Consider the following 19729-nt stretch of genomic DNA (forward strand, 5'->3'; position numbering starts at 1 on the left):
TCACAATAGCCACAAACAGTATAAACTACTGTGGTGTGACTCTGATTAAACAAGTGAAAGATCTGTATGACAAGAACTTCAAGACTCTGAAGAAGGAAATGGAAGAAGACCTCAGAAAATGGAAAAATCTCCCATGCTCATGGATTGGCAGGATTAATATAGTTTAGATGGCCATTTTGCCAAAAGCAATATACAGATTCAATGCAATACCCATCAAAATCCCAACTCAGTTCTTCATAGAGTTAGAAAGAACAATTCTCAAATTCATCTAGAATAACAACAACAACAAAAAAAACCCAGGATAGCTAAAACTATTCTCAACCACAAAAGAAATTCTGGGGGAATCAGTATCCCGGACCTCAAGCAATACTACAGAGCAATAGTGTTAAAAACTGCATGGTATTGGTACAGTGACAGGCAGGAGGATCAATGGAACAGGATTGAAGATCCAGAAATGAACCCACACACCTATGGCCACTTGATCCTCGACAAAGAGGCTGAAAACATCCAATGGAAAAAAGATAGCCTTTTCAACAAATGGTGCTGGTTCAACTGGAGGTCAGCATGCAGAAGAATGCGAATTGATCCATCCTTGTCTCCTTGTACTAAGCTCAAATCCAAATGGATCAAGGACCTCCACATAAAGCCAGACACTCTGAAGCTAATAGAAAAAAAAACTGGGGAAGACCCTTGAGGACATCGGTACAGGGAGAAAATTTCTGAACAGAACACCAATAGCGTATGCTCTAAGAGCAAGAATTGACAAGTGGGACCTCATAAAATTACAAAGTTTCTGTAAGGCAAAGGACACCATCAAGAGGACAAATCGGCAACCAACAAATTGGGAAAAGATCTTCACCAATCCTACATCAGATAGAGGGCTAATATCCAATATATACAAAGAACTCAAGAAGTTAGACCCCAGAAAGCCAAACAACCCTATTAAAAAATGGGGTACAGAGTTAAACAAAGAATTTTCACCCGAAGAACTTCGGATGACTGAGAAGCATCTTTAAAAATGCTCAACTTCATTAGTCATTAGGGAAATGCAAATCAAAACAACCCTGAGATTTCACCTTACACCAGTCAGAATGGCTAAAATTAAAAATTCAGGAGACAGCAGGTATTGGTGAGGATGTGGAGAAAGAGGAACACTCCTCCACTGCTGGTGGGGTTGCAAACTGGTACAACCACTCTGGAAATCAGTCTGGCGGTTCCTCTGAAAACTGGGCACCTCACTTCCGGAAGATCCTGCTATACCACTCCTGGGCATATACCCAGAGGATTCCCCACCATGTAATAAGGATACATGCTCCACTATGTTCATAGCAGCCCTATTTATAATAGCCAGAACCTGGAAAGAACCCAGGTATCCCTCAACAGAAGAATGGATGCAAAAAAGGTGGTATATATACACAATGGAGTACTATTCAGCCATTAGAAACAATGAATTCATGAAATTCTTAGGCAAATGGATGGAGCTGGAGAACATCATACTAAGTGAGGTAACCCAGACTCAAAAGATGAATCATGGTATGCACTCACTAATAAGTGGATATTAGCCTAGAAAACCAGAGCAGGGAAGTGGGAAGCGGTGGACTGGAGAACAGGGGGAAGGAAGGGGCTTATGGGACTTTCGGGGAGTCGGGGGCCAGAAAAGGGGAAATCATTTGAAATGTAAATAAAAATATATCGAATAAAAAAAAAGAAAAAAAGAAATGACTACACCATAAGTTCTGGGGGGAGGCTAAGAACGGTGGAGCAATAATTTAGGCTTTACCAATATAGGGAAATGCCAGGACAGGGAAGCAGGAGTCACTGGGTTAGTAGTGAGCAGGGGCGGGGGTGGGTAGGGGATTTTCGGGGGTGGGGGGAGACCAGGAAAGGTGACAGCATTTGAAATGTAAATAAAGAATAAATCTAAGAAAAAAATAATTTAGGCTTTAGGTTGCCTAAGAGAAGTGACAAAGTTCAGAGTCAGTGATAGGTCCTTCCTCAAGTGAACATGACAGAATATAAGAAAGCAGGTAAGACGCAGCACCCTCTGTCTTCTGCACTCAGATGCATTACTACACACTGATTCATACACAACACTTCCTCAAAGTCACACATAAAAGATACACAGGCATAACACATATGGATCCACAAACACAGAGAAAATGGGAGAGATAACATCATTAATCCATAATCTATAATTATCTATAATGATCGAATGTCTGTATCTATATAATAATTGCATCTATAATTCAATCAATGGCTATTATATTATATAGTATACATAATTATAAAAACTATCATGAAAAGCAGGATAGATGATCTGATAAATGCACATTCCACATGCCTTAATGATGAGATAAATCCCTGGAATGATATGCAGTAAGGATCATGGAATCCCATATACTACCCACCCTACTCTCCTGAAGTATATTTTAGTAAGTCCAAACATACATACACACACACACACACATACACACAGGCAAACACACACACAGGCACACACCCACACACACAGGCAGACACACACACATACACCATTTTTAAAGAGACCCACTTCCCACTAGTTATCCTTATGGCCTCTTTCAGCCATTTCTCCTAGCCCATAATCATTCTTCTGTGAACTCCCATATTCCTGCAGAAACACTCTTTACCTAGGACTACACGTGTGCAACCTGGATTCAGGTAAACTAACAAGCCCAGCCCTGATCCATTAAGGACTCTTCAGAGTATTCTCAGACCTGATCTGCCTACTTCCTAGCAACTCTTCCTATATCACTTCTACCCTGTACAAACTCACTGCCATCCTTAGCCAAAACCAGGATAACCTCTATTTCTTCCTCTGTTGCCCATTATAGAACCAGGCTCCCAATCATGATTCACAGAAATTAATCAAAAAAAAAAAGAAATTAATCATCAGTTCTGTTCCCATCCTGATAACCTATCACACACATCATGGAGTTGGCCTGATCTAGCTGCCTTGAGAGGCATGCTTCATAGGTTTACAGGTCAGAGTCCAGAGCTCCTGGGTTACTGTGCCATCCAGTTCCTGAGAAGCTGAGGCACTCGCTCAGGTTGTGAGGAATACAGGCCTCCTTGTATTTCCCTGTATTTCTTAGATGTCAATGAAACATATAAACTGGACATGCTATATTTGTCCCTAGACATTAATCTTATGTATCCTGTATAGCCTGCAAATGTCATTGTGTCCTGACAACTACAATTGTAGTGAACCTAGTAATCAACATTATATATTATTTCTGATAAACGTGTGATTGCTGAAATAAATCTGTCACAGCCAAAGTCTTCCTGAGGCCCCACCACTTAGATCTGGTTAAGATTTATGTTTCATCAGCCTTATCAGTTAACCATGGCCTGGTAAGTAAGAGCCGGTGCTTACAATGTACCCCACCTACTGCATACAGTGGAACTGGTTGGTCTTAAGCAGAGATTCCACCAGAACTTGAGATCCAATTCACAGTTCAGACTATGAACCCTAAAACACGGAGTAACTCCAAGATGGAAATCAAACATGGTTCATCTGGACTACAACTAGTCATATTGGGATACCAGAAAGTCAACACCCGAGTTCCGACTCATCAAAAATACTACCAGATATTTATAACAAAAAAAGTGCACAAACATCTTCACACTAGATGTCTAGAGCATGGCACAAAATTACAAACTCTTAACTATGAAGGCAACTTCTCCAAAAGTCAGCAAACCTATCATAACACACCATGAGGAAACACGTAACTGAATTACAAGACTGGGATTTCCAAATAGCAATTATGGATATGTCTAAGGACCTTAATCGGGATATGAATAAATGCTTCAATCAAAGGCTGGGAAAACACAAACAGTTGAATGAATTGAGAAAAATCACTGAGGAACTCCTACCATATAGAAATGTTCATTTTAAATACTTTTTAAAGTAAAGGTGAGAATCATAAACATAAGATGGTGACAAAGGTGTGCAAATACGTTTGTTATTGAATTTGAAAGTTATTTTTTGTTTGACTGCAGAAGCAGAAGAAGATATGCAAACCTTCCTACACTGGACTCATGAAAATTAGAACTTCTCTGCATCGGACTCATGAAAATTAGAACTTCTCTGCATCAAAATACATCCTTGAAAAGTACTGAAAAGACAATCCACGAAGCTGACAGGCATGTGTAAATCATATGACCAAAAAAAGTACTTAGGCATTATACAAAGAAAAGCCATACCTACATACATAATATGGGGGCGGGGGGGAGGAGGGGGGCATAAGGTGACTCTGTATTAAAAACCTCAATTCCCAGCCAGGCAGTAGTGGCGCATGCCTGTAATCTCAGCACTTGGGAGGCAGAGGCAGGCAGATTTCTGAGTTTGAGGATAGCCTGATCCACAGAGTGAGTTCCAGGACAGCCAGGGCTACACAGGGAAACCCTGTCTCGAAAAAAACAAGACAACAATAACAACAAAATCTCTCAATTCCCAACAAAATTTATTCAGCTATCAAATATGGATAGAGTGTCTGAATAGACAGTTTCCTTGAAAGAGCTTAAACCGCTTACAAGCTCAGCTCAAAACAATTGTAAACCACAAAGAGAGGAGGCTTCCTCCTGTTGCCTGGGTATAAGGAAGAGAGAAGTAACAGAGACCAAGGGTGGAAAATCAGATAGTGCTAGTGGATAGAGAGTGGATGCCAACCCCTGCGGCTGCCTGGAAACAGTGAAACAGTCTGCCACTTCCTCAGATTGTAAAGAGCCAGAGCACTGGGCTCATAGAGTTAGCAATCAAAAGAAGTAAAAGCAGATCCACATAAAACTCTTACAGGGACCAGGGACGGGAAAGGAGGCAGACAAGAAGCAGCAGGATTGCTTTCTGTTTCCCTGTCACCTCCTGGAGCCTGTGAACTCACACACCGACAAGGAAACAAGAAGGCTCCGCCCATGCTTCCTGCGGGCTGAGCTCCAGGGCTCCATGCTGAGCTTGCTCTTCCAGGATCCTGCCACCCAGGACTGGCGAGTCACACCGTCCAGTCCGAAGGAATCCTGTCCTCTTGCTCCGAGAACTTCCCACGTTCGAGGCTCCCGGAGAACACAGGTCCAGGTAAACTCGGTTTCGCCCAGGAGCTCGGCGGTGCAAGGACGCGTTTTCTGCTTTCCCTCTCCCAGTTCTCTCAACTTTGCACTCTGAGGCTGAGTTCCTGGTTTGCTTGGTGCTGTGTAGGACTCCGGCGGAGCATTGGCACGGAGGCGCCCTGGGTTCCACTACTGACACTTTGTCTGCATGAGGGAATAATGGAAAGAAGGAATTAAGTTCGGTTTTGTGGTTGTTGTTGTTGTTTTGGGTTTTTGATTTGTTTGTTTGTTTGTTTGTTTGTTTGTTTTGGAAAAGCATGTTCTTTTATTGAAAAAAGGAAGTAAAAACATTTTATGATAAAATTGAAGATTTACAATGGAAAATATTTCTGATAAAATAGAAGAGAGAAAATATGGAAAAACACGTTAAATTTGACAATTTTCATGGAAAATTAAAGAGTAAAGTGGTAGACATACAAAAAAAACCTTTCTAAATTAATTGAAGATGAAATTAAAGACATTTTGTGATGAAATCAGAAATTTACATAGAAAACATTTCTGATAAAATAAAAGATATAGAAAAGATGTTAAAATTGAAGATTATCAAGAAAAATAATGCAGATAAAATGGTAGACATAAAAACATTACTAAATTAATTGAAAGAGGAATTACAAATATTTTTTGATTAAATTGAAGATTTACATGAAGAATATTTCTGATAGTCTGTGGGTTTTTTTTTTTTTTTTTTGGTCTGTGTTGTTTTTAATTGGAGAATTGAGCCCATTGATGTTAAGAGATATTAAGGAAGAGTGATTGTTGCTTCCTGTTATTTTTGATGTTATTTTTATATTTGTGTGGTTACTTTCTTTCGGGTTTGTTGGAAGAAGATTAGTTTCTTGCTTTTTCTAGGATGTAGTTTCCCTCCTTGTGTTGGCATTTTCCATCATTTATCCTTTGTAGGGCTGGATTTGTGAAAAGGTATTGTATAAATTTGGTTTTATCATGGAATACCTTGGTTTCTCCATCTATGGTGTTTAAGCGTTTTGCTGGATACAGTAGTCTGGGCTGGCATTTGTGTTCTCTTAGGGTCTGTGTGACATCTGCCCAGGATCTTCTAGCTTTCATGATCTCTGGTGAGAAGTCTGGTGTAATTCTGATAGGTCTTCCTTTATATGTTACTTGCCCTTTTTCTCTTACTGCCTTTAATATTCTTTGTTTAGTGCATTTGCTGTTTTGATTATTATGTGACGGGAGGACTTTCTGTTCTGGTCTAGTCTGTTTGGAGTTCTGTAGGCTTCTTGTATGTTCATGGACATCTCTTTCTTTAGGTTAGGGAAGTTTTCTTCTATAACTTTGTTGAAGATATTTACTGGCCCTTTAAGTTGTAAATCTTCGCTCTCTTCTATACCTTTAATCCTTAGGTTTGGTCTTCTCACTGTGTCCTGGATTTCCTGGATGTTTTGGGTTACAAGCTTTTTGCATTTTGCATTTTCTTTGACTGTTGAGTCAATGTTTACTTTTTTTTTTTTTTTTTTTTTTTGTTGTTGTTGGATTTTGTTTTGTTTTTTTTCGAGACAGGGTTTCTCTGTATAGCCCTGGCTGTCCTGGAACTCACTCTATAGACCAGGCTGTCCTCGAACTCAGAAATCCACCTGCCTCTGCCTCCCAGAGTGCTGGGATTACAGGCATGAGCTACCACCGCCCAGATGAGTCAATGTTTTCTATGATATCTTCAGCACCTGAGATTCTTTCTTCTATCTCTTGTATTCTTTTGTTGATGCTTGCATCTATGACTCCTGAATTCTTTCCAAGGCTTTCTATTTCTAAAGATTTCTCACTTTGTGATTTCTTTATTATTTCTACTTCCACTTTTAGATCCTGGATGGTTTTGTTCAGTTCCTTCACTTGATTGTTTATGTTCTTCTGTAATTCTTTAAGGGATTTTTGTGTTTCCTCTTTAAGGGCTTCTGCCTGTTGACCCATGTTCTCCTGTATTTCTTTAAGGGAGTTATTTAAGTCCTTCTTGAAAACCTCTATCAGCATCATGAAATATGATTTTAAATCCAACTGTTGCTTTTCCAGTGTGTTGGGGTATCCGGGATGTGCGTGGTGGGAGAACTGGGTTCTGATGTTGCCGAGTAGTCTTGGTTTCTGTTGGTAGGGTTCTTGCGCTTACCTTTCACCATCTGGTTATCTCTGGTGTTAGTTGGTCTTGCTGTTTCTGGCTAGAGCTTGTCTCTCCTGTGGGCCTGTAAGCCTGTGTCTGTACTCCTGGGAGACCAACTCTCTCTTGGCAGGGTCTGTGCACAGAAGGCTGTGAAGCCGCCAGGCTCCCAGCTGCAAATGGCAGCCTGAAGACCTCTTTCCCAGCTGCTCTACTGATCATATGCCCTGTGTGCTCCTAGCTATTCCCCTCCAGAGAGAAGGTGGAGATCTCAGCTCTGAGCTCAGAAGTGAAAGAACTGCTGTGAGATCACTCTCTCCTGGTGGGCTATGCACAGAAGGCTGTGGAGCTGCCCATCTCCCCGGTCCAAATGGTGGCAGGAAGGCTTCTGTCCCAGCTGCTCCACTGATCATATAGGGATTAAGTTTTTGGTGATGTCTGTAAGAGATATGTGAACTCAGAAGAGGACTGAGCTCAAACCATAGAACATGACAAAATATGGTATATGAATATTAATTTAAAACAATTGGTAACAGCCAAATGCTGGGAGCAGAGCTAATATCAATCAAATTAGAAATAAATGTGGTCTTTCTATGTTATATAATAGAATTTATCTGTGACATAAAACAAATATGGTTATCTTTTATAACATGACAGTACTTTAAAACCTTATAAACACCAAAACCAGTCACAAAGTAGCACCCACTTTATACCAGTTACAGGAAAAGTTCAGAATAAGAAAATAAGGATGTTACATGACCTAAATGTCACAATCTATAACAAGCCAGGTCTCACACACACACACACACACACACACACACTCATCTACCTCAATAAGCTTATCAAAAGAGCCAAATTATTTGTGAAATGCAGAAAAAGAAGACTTATTCAATGTGATCATTTCAGGAAGAGAGACAAAAGGAACCAGTCACCCTTTCCCAACTCCATCTTTGGGATTCTCTCTTTTTTTTTTTTTAAAGATTTATCTATTATTATATGTATATAGTATTGTATATTATATGCACTGTATCTGTCTTCAGACACCCCAGAAGAGGGCATTAGATCACATTACGGTTGTGATGGTTGTGAGCCACCATGTAGTTGCTGGGATTTGAACTTAGGGCCTTCAGAAGAGCAATCAGTGTTCTTAACCACTGAGCGATCTCACCAGCCCCATCTTTGGGATTCTAACAAGACATGCCATCCAGGCATAGTATGGTCCCTTGCACAACATTGTCCTAGCTCCTTGACTTGTGAAATGTCTTCCCTATCTTGTAAATGGCCATCCACAACACAAATTCTTCCTCTGGGTGCTCCTAGAGAGCAAACATTACTTCTTCCAGCAGGACACTAGGAAAATTCTTTCAAAAGTCTAACAAAGAAGGAGGGAAACAGAAGTGTCTCCCTTATCTCTTAACTTCTGCCAGGCTGACGGGTTATAAGAAGCATACTCACAGTAGCGTAGAGTTGGATCCAATGGAAAGACTAAAAAGAACAGGGCTTCTATCTAGGATACAATCTGCTCCGACTATTATTACAGTGTATGTAATTCATAGATTATACTATTGACCTCTGAGCCATATACTTAAAATCATTAAGTGTGGTAAATGATTGATGTTCCTAATATTCATATTACAGAACAATGAACTATGATGCTTAAAAATGTGACTCTGTAGTTATGACTTTACTTCAGGTTCTTTATCAAGGAACCTATATTAGGAGGAAACAGAGAAAGAGAATCACAGCGAGAGGGGTGGTAGGGAGAGAAAGAGACAGAGAGAAACAGAGATCTTCCTCTCCACTCTTATTAAGTACTTTGACATCCAAGGTCACTGAGAATCGTGGGTCATTTCCCACATTCACGTGCATCTGGTTTTGGTACTTGCCCTCCAGAGGCTCTGACTATTTCATGTCCACTTTTTGATAGGTACAAGTTATACTTAAATTAATTGAATATTACTCTTTCTGTGTCTTCAAGAGCTGAGAGGCCACCCTTTGAGAGGAAGCTCTGAAGTTAACCAAGATGTTTGTGAAAATGGCAGCAGCCCTGCTCCTGGTGCAGTTGAGCATCTTCTTTGGATCTGGAACTGGAGGGAAGGTGCTGGTATGGCCAATGGAGTTCAGCCATTGGCTCAACTTAAAGATAATCCTAAATGAGCTTGTGAAGAAGGGTCATGAAATAATGGTACTGAGACCTTCAGTGTTCTTTTCTTATGAGATTGAGAACACATCTGCTATTGAGTTTGAGACATATCCTGCATCATATTCCAAGGCCGATGTAGAGGAACTTTTCATGGACTCCATCTCTACAAGCATTTACCAGCTCCCAAAGCAGTCACTTTGGGGATATTTTATAATGATGCAAAAAGTTTTTCAAATAAGTTCAAAATATTCTGAGAGTCTCTGCAGAGATATAGTTTTTAACAAGGAACTCATGAGAAAGCTAAAGAAATCTAGCTTTGATGTCATCCTGGCAGATCCCTTGATGCCCTGTGGTGACCTGCTGGCCGAGATTCTCAAGACACCCCTTGTGTACAGTCTCCGTTTTTTTCCTGGCTCCACTTATGAAAAGTACAGTGGAGGACTCCCACTGCCTCCTTCCTACGTGCCCGTCGTTCTGTCAGAATTGAGCGATAGAATGACATTCAAGGAGAGAGTGAGAAATTTCATCTATATGCTGTGTTTTGACTTTTGGTTCCAAACATTTAATGAGAAGGAGTGGAATCAGCTTTACACCGAAGTATTAGGTAAGTGCCCTGTTCAGGTGGGAGTGTGGAATTCTCAATTTGCTGTGTCACTGAAAGAACAAGATTGACAGCCAAGGATTTGTCTTTCCTAGATAAAATGCTGGCAACCCTGTGACATCATCTGCCAAATTCAAAGCATTGCAGCAAAGCTTATGTCAGAAAGTCAGTTGAAAAGTCTTATGTATGACTTATCCAGAACATTTCTGAAAGGCACATGCCCACAAAACAAAGCTTTAGGAACTTCTCTAAGAAATGATTTATGCACAAGACATTTTCCCTCATGTTTTCCACCAGCAGTTTTACCTTGCTGGTGTCATCACCACCATCACCATCACCATCATCATCATTATTTCTACTGCCATTGCTATTATTGTCACAAGTAGGCACTAGTGTCATGCATGGGAGGCTGCTGCTCTGTGTTGCATATGTGGAAATTAGATTGCACTTTGAAGAGTTTTTACTTCCACCTCTGTGTGGACTTTTCAGGATCAATTCAGGTGTTAAACTTTACATAAGGACTGATCTCAATTCTTTCAGCTTGCATGGCATAAACACCTTTATCTTCTAATCCATTATACATTCCCTTAAAACAGTAGCTTTAAACAACCTCAAAGTTGTCATGAGGTATGAACAAGCATTGGGGACTTTTTATATAAATTAATTTTCTCATTTATGTTTTGAAATATCTTCTTTAACCTACTCAACTTCTGCAAAGCTGTGAATATGCTATCTCTGCTCTATACATAGGAAATACATAAATACAAAACATGGAATCTGATTGATTTATTGAAGTCACTTGAAATTGTGTCTCAAACAGAATCTTGAAGTATAGATATATTGGCTATTACTTACAGTATTTTAAAATATGCTAAATGAACACACATATCTCTAACCGTATTTAAAGGCATGTATCCTTAATATCAGTAAACACATTTATATGTACCAAATATTACACATTCAGTCATGAATCAAAAGCGATATCAATGAACTCAGGCATAATCAAAATTCTCTTTGAGGTCAACCAGGGTTACATAGTAAGACCCTGTCTCACTGAAATGTTGAAACAGAATCCCCTTAAATGTTTACACTGGGCTGGGGTACACACCTTCCCTCTCTGCAGTTGAGATGAGGAGGAAGAGGATCTAGCATTCAGGTCTCCTATAGTGTGTTACACGACAAACTTCTTAGTTCATTTATAGGAGCACACATCAAGGTTCCAGCTGCTACACAGAACAACTTACATCTAAAGTTAAAGGACAAGATGGTTCCCTGAGTTAGGATTCCTAGATAATGGCATTTGATTGTATTTCAATGGCATATCTCAATATTGAGTGATCATGAATTACCAAGGTGGTGTCGTCTTATAGTGACTCCCACAACAACCTTATATATCTCTAAGCATAAGAAACATATATATTACAAAATTTTCAACACACACTTACTTTTTGATAAATATATATATACATATATATTACATATATGTATATATATATATATATTTGATATATATATCAAAGCCAAACACTTGTAAATTTCTCTGTCTACATTATCAAATGTGCTTCCAGAAGGCTACCTGGCATAGTCATCGTCACCTGACATTTGTCACATCTTATACCTTCACTGCTCTGATTCCTCTTCAGGAAAACCCACAACACTCTCAGAGACTATGGCAAAGGCTGACATATGGCTCATTAGGACCTACTGGGATTTGGAATTTCCTCACCCTGTCTTACCAAATTTTGATTTTGTTGGAGGACTCCACTGCAGACCTGCTAAGCCCCTGCCTAAGGTAAATATATTCCCATTTTCTTTCTTCTCTTTGCCTTTCAATTGCAACACAAGTGATTGTATTTTATTCCTTCAGAATCTTTGTGTCACACTCAAAGTGCCAAAGGAATTTAGGTAAAGACAACAGCCAGAAGAAAGGCTTGAATCTGTTCCATCACAAGAGTCTGCATTTCCTTTATGGATCCTGTGGACTTCTGAGGAGAGGGGCACAGAGAAAGTATACAGGGAAACAATGTGCACAGACTCACCCACGAGCACCAGCTATTCTACTTTCAAGTTTCACTGTGAACAATAAACAGAACTGTGTGAGTTTTACAGTGAGGGAAGGCTAAGTTTCTTGACAGTAAAGGAAGAGTCAAGATATAGAAAAAGATAAGGCACATAGTTTTGCTTATTTAAGAAAGCTCAGTACCTCCATGGTCTCTAAAACCTGCTCTTAGGTAATGTCTGAATTTTATAGGCACCCTGCAGGTACAGAGAAATGTGGTGCAATTCTAACTAACATAACACTTGGTGATGCAAGGGAAGTGAAACTTTTTTGTACTCTAGCAAGAGATTTCTCTGGAAGCCTCTCTTAGTTGGACAATGACAGCAACATCATATGATGTTACACAAAAGATGCCATGCCTATTTTCTAATCCAGTAGGGATATATACAGTTACTAGAACTCAAAAATCAAAGGGATGATTCCTAAGTTCTGTGCAGCCCAGCAGTGTTTGCAGGAGACTCCATCTTTACAGTAAGGGAAGGGCAATGCCAACAGGAGAGGGAGCAGGGAGGTACAGAGTGAGGGCATGAAGGGTGTGCTGAGGCTGAGGTGAGTAGTGGAGAGCTCGCCCAGCATGCCCAGTGCTGCTGAAGGGAAGCAGAAGGAAGGGTGTGGGAAGCAAGTCTACAAATGGCAATGAGGAATTATGGAGAGTGGGTTGAAATTACTGAAACAAGTCTTCAACCCTAGTCAATAACTGCTGATTCGTTTTGTCCTTTGTGGTAGAAATTATTGTCCCTCAGAACCAACTGCTTCATATTATTAGATATCCAAATACTTCTGTGCAATTCAAATAATATGTATTTGACAAAGTATATCAACCATGCCAAAAATGCACACTTTAAAATTGACTGCGTATTTAAGAATAGCTAAAAGAGAATTATGGAGAATGCTCAAACTAAAGAACTGGTGATTATTTAATAGATGGACTATGCTGTTTACCTTGATTTGATCATCCTTCATGAAAATGAAAACAAATTTCATGAACTTATTAGGTATGTGAGAGAATGACATTATTAAGAAAATTAGAAATCGGTTTGAAGTTCATGACCTCTGTTCCTCAACATGCATGTAGAGGAAATGAATGAAAGAGCTCAATGAAGACATGAAGTAAATGAATGAAGTAAATGAATGAAGGATCTCAATGAGACAGTAATGCAAGAATGATAAGAACATCACTCTTCATGAAGGGGAAAGGTTTGCAGAAGGCCCCATAGGTTCATATTTGAATGCACGGTTGGTAAACTATGGTAGGATTAGGAGGTGTGGCTTTGCTGGAGAAAATGTATCACTGAACATGGACTTTGAGGTTTCAAAAAGCTGAGCTATGCCTGATGTCTGTCTCTCCACCTGAAACATAGGAATTAAGTTGAGATCTGGGCTTTTATTCCAGTGACACGCCGGCCTGCCTGCCATGGTGCTAACCAACACTAAGTTAGTAGATTAAACCCCTAAAGCTGGATGCAAGCCTCCAATTAAATACATTCTTTTATAGATTGCCTTCATTATGCTATGTCCACCGTATGTCAGAATAGTAACTACGGAGGAGCGAAGCAACCTAGGTATTATTAGAAATGTTAAGAAATAATATACATAGCTGCATGTGTGTGTGTGTGTGTGTGTGTATTCACATGTTCATTTATGTACATATACATATATTTACATATTTCCCAATTACGTGTATGTAAATATAAATACACATGCATATATAAATATGTGGGGGGTGTATTGTGTGTGTGTGTGTTTGTGTGTACGAATACAAAGAAATATCCAAACCTTTAACACCTAGGATATATTGATGCATGGAATGACCTTAGTAACAGGACACTAAAAAAACTGAGCCAGCAAACAAAGAAAGAAACGACGACTATCTTATGCAAACTACACATACTAGTTCAAATTATAGAAAGAGAAAGCACATGTTTGGTAGCCAAAGGGAAAAGGCGGGAGAAGAACTTTGGATTTAATTTCTAAAACTCCTGTCTTTCAAGATGAAAATGACCCAGGGCAATTTGTGTGACTGTGAGAACTGTAACCTGTGTACAATTGGCTACAAATGTTCATCTTATATGTGGATGTGAACAGATTTAAAGGACCTGCTATTCTGATCATTTCTGAGATTCCTCAGTTTCTTCCCATTGATGTTGTGTCTATTTTTATGCAGGTTGTAATTGTCTGATATTTCATTAACAGGAAATAGAAGACTTCGTCCAGTCTTCTGGAGAACATGGAGTTGTGGTGTTTTCCCTGGGGTCCATGGTGGGTAATCTAACAGAAGAAAGGGCCAATGTGATTGCAGCAGGCCTTGCCCAGATTCCACAGAAGGTGAGTTACAGTGTCTCGGTGATGATTCCTCACTGAGATGCTCATTTGCTCTTCTAGCTCTCCTTGAAGATGCCTGTTGTGTGAAATTGAATTTGACCTGGTGACAGCAATCCACATTTCCAATACCTATCTACACACACACACACACATGCAAATTCGCTACCCTCGATATAAACAAAAATAATTCCTTATTTTAAAATGGGCTTTGTGTTATTGTCATTTGCTTGTTATTCTTTATTATTGTTGTTGTTGTTGTTGTTGTTGTTATTTTCATAGATGCCTGCTATTTTTCTAAGGAAAAGCAGAAAGAGAAAAAATGTGGCTTTGGATGGAAGAGGAGTGGAGCAGGATATAGAGAGGGATTTGGGGAGGGCAAACCATAATCAGAACATACTGGACTCAAGTATCTTTTCAAAGAAGCAAAAGAGAAAAGAGAAAATAGGTAAATTTCAAAAATGGAGTTGAGCCGGGCAGTGGCAGCGCACTCCTTTAATCCCAGCACTTGGGAGGCAGAGGCAGGTGGATTTCTGAGTTCAAGGCCAGCCTGGTCTACAGAGTGAGACAGCCAGGACTACACAGAGAAACCCTGTCTCAAAAACAAAAAAAAAAAAAAAAACAAAACAAAAAACAAAAAAAAAATCAAAAATGGAGTTGAATCATGCAGAAGTGTGAAGCATATTTGTATCCTTGCTGTAGTCGTTCCTCATGTTTCCCACCAATCATCCTCAGGCCTGGCTCCTACACAATGGGCTTTCTTCTCCATTGTTTCTTGATCTCTTCTGAATTTTACCATGAATAACTAGACATTTGTCCAATAGAATAAGAAACTAGCTTCACATTAACAGGTTCTTTGGAGATTTGAAGGCAAGAAGCCAGAAACATTGGGCTCCAACACTCGTCTGTACAAATGGCTCCCACAGAATGACCTTCTAGGTAAGCATCACTACACAACTGCGACATGAGGAGTGGCCAGTCAGGAAGGTAAATGTCTGCACTGATGCATTTTTGCAAATGTGACATAGTCCTCACCAAAATGGGTACAGAATAGATATGACTACATGTTAACTTTCAAGATGAAGAGAAACTATTTTGATTTCTGCTGTAATTACATTTCAGATATACTTAAGTCACTTCTTCATGTCTCTCTACCTGCTATGTCTATAACTTTACACCTGCCCTTCCCCTACTGTACAGTAGTTTCAAAAGCCAAGGAAAATGGCATTCTTCCATAACTGACTCTTCAGTTACTATGTTCATGCCAAACCTCCACATAGAGAGACAGTATCACATGTGACAAAAGGTGCTTAGTCTCATTCCTTTGCTGTGAGCACACAAACCCTGCTGCTTGGTCCAAGCCATCACAGGCAGTGAATTCACTGTTTTTTAGGAGTACATATCCTCCTGAACCACTGCCTGAGCTCGCACCCCATGTTTTCTCTACTAGGTGGAGCACTACCTTTTTGGTCCATTGCAAAAAAATTCTACTTCCACTCTCCTCCCCTTCTATGTTGACTTCACTTGAAGCTCCATGGACTTGCCTTAAATTCTCACAAGAGCAGTACAATCACTTGGTTATCATGATGTTATCTAGAGCACATTTTACTGAGTCTTCCCTTTATCCTCTGCCTCTCATTTTCTTTCTCAGACTTATGGTTAATATTTTAATTACATTTCTGCTCGTCCTAGGTCACCCCAAAACCAGAGCTTTCATAACTCATGGTGGCACCAATGGCATCTATGAGGCCATCTACCACGGGGTTCCTGTAGTTGGCATTCCTTTGTTTGGAGACCAATTTGATAACATTGTTCACTTGAAAACCAAAGGAGCAGCCATTAGACTGGACTTTCTCACAATGACTAGTATGGATTTGCACACTGCACTGAAGACAGTCACTAATGACCCTTCGTGAGTACTGTGCTTTTGTGAAATTACTAGTCAAGATAGATTCTCTCAAAGGTAATAATAGCTTTCCTCTAATCTTTAGTTTGGTAGTGAAACAACAACAATAAATGTAAAACTTATTTAACCATTGTGGAAAGAGCTTTAAATGTCCATTAAGACTGCAAGTTACACCCATGACTTATTGCATGAGAAGTTAGTTTAGTATAACTTGATGCTGGGAATTTTCTTTGCTTGCTAAATGAAAGGACACAATTTCCACAAATAGGATCAAATCAAGAAACAGGATAATGAAACTGAAACATATAAAACATTTCAATTCAGTGACTCAAAATTTCTAAAACTCTTCCTTTCTTAAAATAATCCTCACTTATTGCCCAAAGTAAAATAATTATGCATATAAATGCATGTAGGGAAATTTTATATGTAATTATCAAATATGAATACTTAAAATTTCTAGCTCTTTGAACATTTATAATGTCATTTTTATCAATGCTGGAATCTCCCCTTCCATAGTCTTCTAATTACGATGAAATATAACTTGAAACTCAGACACTCCCTTTCTATATAGGACTGCCCTGCTGTCCAGTGGCAGGATGTGTATGTTAGCTGACCTCTCAATCCCTGCTCACTCTCTCCTTCCCAGACACCAGTCACCAGTGGGCTGCCCGTACTTGTATACAATCAGCTCTGCTCGGTTCCACACAGTGATGAGAGAGTGCAGCATTTCCCTTTAAGGCATAGTTTATGTGATTTAGTATAAAACTTGAGGTTGTACAGAAAGGATTTCGTTCTTCATAATGGTTGAATAAATAAATATTTAAGGAGGTTTTGACACACCACATTTCCCTCATCAGTCACTCAACAATGTGCATCTCAGTCAATTCCTCTAAATACCTGTCGTGACTAGAGCTTCATAAACCATGAACATTAAGGTATCTTTTGATATATTGTTTACTCCTTCTCACTGGGGTAATTGTGTTTCCAATGTGTTCAGCAAATCCATGCTCTTTTTCTGGTGGCCATATTTGACTACGACATTTGCTTCTGTGAGTTATAATTCCATCCCTTGACCCATCGATCATCCTGATGTCAATCTTGTTGTACATTCTTAAATCAGAGAACTGATGCCCACAAATTTTCCTCTACACATGCTCTGTGGAACATGCCACTCTTCCAGAGCCACACAGAGGCTCTGGAAATAAACAAGGAAATCCAAATAAACAAGGAAAAGGAGGAGGTGATGAATTCCATTTCCTCTGCTCCCTTGTCATTATGGTGCCTGTGTCTCTTTTAGCAATCTGTGCTAAATTCAGGCCCATGAGAAATCTAGGCAAATTATCTGCCAAAATACCTGAATCTGAAGCTTATGTCATGTTTTGAAAATTTGTCCATTTCTCTTCAGTTACTGTGTTTTAAGCATGGATCATGGTTTATTGAGATTTCAAAGACGTTTAACACTGTCTCTTCTCAAGGGCACCAACACATTCATCTTCAAATGGCCTTAAACCACCTCATTTGCAGTGCTTGAAATGCCTTACAAAACATTTACTATCCTGGAAAGAGTTATTTCCCCAAATCAGTTATTTTCCACTTGGATAAAATTTCTGAGAAAATGCCAACCTACATGCAAACTTTAAAACATATGCCAATCAAATCTACACTGCAACTAGTGCTCTACTACTGAATTTGTATTCTCATGAGACTTTCCCTGAAATAATCATGGGTTATATGCACTAAGAAATTAATAGGTTTTCAATGTTTATGTCTTTAGCTATAAGGAGAATGCCATGCGGTTATCAAGAATCCACCACGATCAGCCAGTGAAGCCCCTGAACCGAGCTGTCTTCTGGATTGAGTTTGTCATGCGTCACAAAGGAGCCAAGCACCTTCGTGTGGCAGCCCATGACCTGAGCTGGGTCCAGTACCACTCTCTGGATGTAATAGGGTTCCTGCTGGCCTGTGTGGTGACTGTGATATTCATCCTCAAAAAGTGTTTCCTCTTCTCTTGTCAGAAGTTGACTAAAGCTGGAAGGAAGAAGAAAAGGGAGTAGCTGAACTGGGCAGGATTGACACATGGGCCTCTCCAGTTAATCACATGATGGTAGGGTCCTTCATTCTGTGACAAGATCATTTTTCAATAAGTACTTATCAAGTCAGAAGATAATTTTTTCTCCCATAGAATTAATAATTCTTTTGTAATTAGCATTTCAGCCAAAGATAAAATTGAAGATGAAGAAAACTAAAGTTAACACAGTCAACAAGAGTACACACAAAAATTTTACAAATTCATTTGTGCAACATAGAAGTTAAACCAAAGAAAGTTATAGCTGAAGAGTTGGCTCCATGGTCTAATCATTCATCAGGCAAGACTTCCTCCTTGATTTTAGAGGCCAGGAACGCATATGAATGTTATATCCAGTAGTGTCTGGTATTGCAGTGTAAGAAAACCAAGAGATGTGAAAAAGAGCCAGGAGGATTATCTGAAGCTCTCAGATCAACCAACCTGTTTTCCAGCAAGAAATATCTTGCCTCAGAATGTGGAAGTGGGGGTGGTCTGACATCCCTGTGTATGCCAAGGCTGTGCCCCACTCACAAAATAAGCACACGCAGGTAAATATACACATATGCATGTGATTTAAAGACACACACACACCCCATTATGCCACACAGGTGGATAGACAGACCACCTGTAAGAAGCCTACAATGATTTCTGTATGGTTTTGCAAGTATTGATCAAGCTTCAGCTTTAATAATTGCAGACTTTACAGGATGAATATCTAGGTAACATGTTCAGGATTGGAGCTGTGTGAAACCTGCAACCCTATGTTTGTCTTTAGACCAGTACTGTTGCAGACTCTCATGTGTTACACTGAGACCCCATCCTTAAAGGACCTACCAAGACTGGACTTGAGGCTGGGGAGATGGCTCAGGAGTTACTAACTGACTCCTCTTCCACATTCCATTCCCACCACCATATGGTGATGATTCAGGACCAGCAGCAACTCAAGTGCTATTATGGGATCTTACACCCTCTTCTGGCCTCTCTTGGCACTGCAGAGACACATGCCAAGGAAACCCACAAACACATAAAATAAAGGATTAAAGACAAGCTTTGGTTTCATGAAATGAATTTTATCCATTCAACCCTTTACAAAGAATAATAAGATTCTCTCATTTTCATAATTAGCCCTTGGGAACAGATGTAAGATTTCAATTTATGTTCTGATAACACAAAATAAAGATGTAAAATAAGCTGTTCTCACACAGTTGCAGGATGTGTGTGTATGTGTGTGTGTGATGTGTATCCCCTTTTACAAAATAGAATGTGCTTTACCTATGCTCTTTGGGTTTATGCTGAGACTTTAACATTTCAATAGAAGATATTTTGAAATTATAATTATGGCTGGTAAGATGCCCAAGTGATTAAGAGAGCTTGCTCTGCCAGAATGAGAACTGGGATAAAATTTCAT

The 19729-nt window shown here is 39.5% G+C and overlaps 1 protein-coding gene across 1 annotated transcript; it reads left to right on the plus strand.

Annotated features, from left to right (window-relative positions):
* The first annotated feature begins 4928 nt into the window (after positions 1-4928).
* LOC127696248 (UDP-glucuronosyltransferase 2B31-like) lies at positions 4929-19525 on the plus strand. Its single transcript, XM_052198814.1, has 7 exons — positions 4929-5092; positions 9207-9975; positions 11616-11764; positions 14225-14356; positions 15202-15289; positions 16043-16262; positions 18031-19525. The coding sequence occupies exons 2-7, from the start codon at positions 9252-9254 to the stop codon at positions 18308-18310; spliced, it is 1593 nt and encodes a 530-aa protein (XP_052054774.1). The 5' UTR covers positions 4929-5092; positions 9207-9251; the 3' UTR covers positions 18311-19525.
* Positions 19526-19729: the final 204 nt, after the last annotated feature.

Source organism: Apodemus sylvaticus, chromosome 11 (genome assembly GCF_947179515.1).
Source record: "Apodemus sylvaticus chromosome 11, mApoSyl1.1, whole genome shotgun sequence".
Classification (NCBI taxonomy): Eukaryota; Metazoa; Chordata; class Mammalia; order Rodentia; family Muridae; genus Apodemus; species Apodemus sylvaticus.

Coding starts and splice junctions, on each gene's coding strand:
- LOC127696248 (XM_052198814.1), top strand. CDS start 9,252: ATGTTTGTGAAAATGGCAGCAGCCCTGCTCCTGGTGCAGTTGAGCATC. Junction 11,765..14,224: donor CTGCTAAGCCCCTGCCTAAG/GTAAATATATTC, acceptor TTTCATTAACAG/GAAATAGAAGACTTCGTCCA. Junction 15,290..16,042: donor CCCACAGAATGACCTTCTAG/GTAAGCATCACT, acceptor TGCTCGTCCTAG/GTCACCCCAAAACCAGAGCT.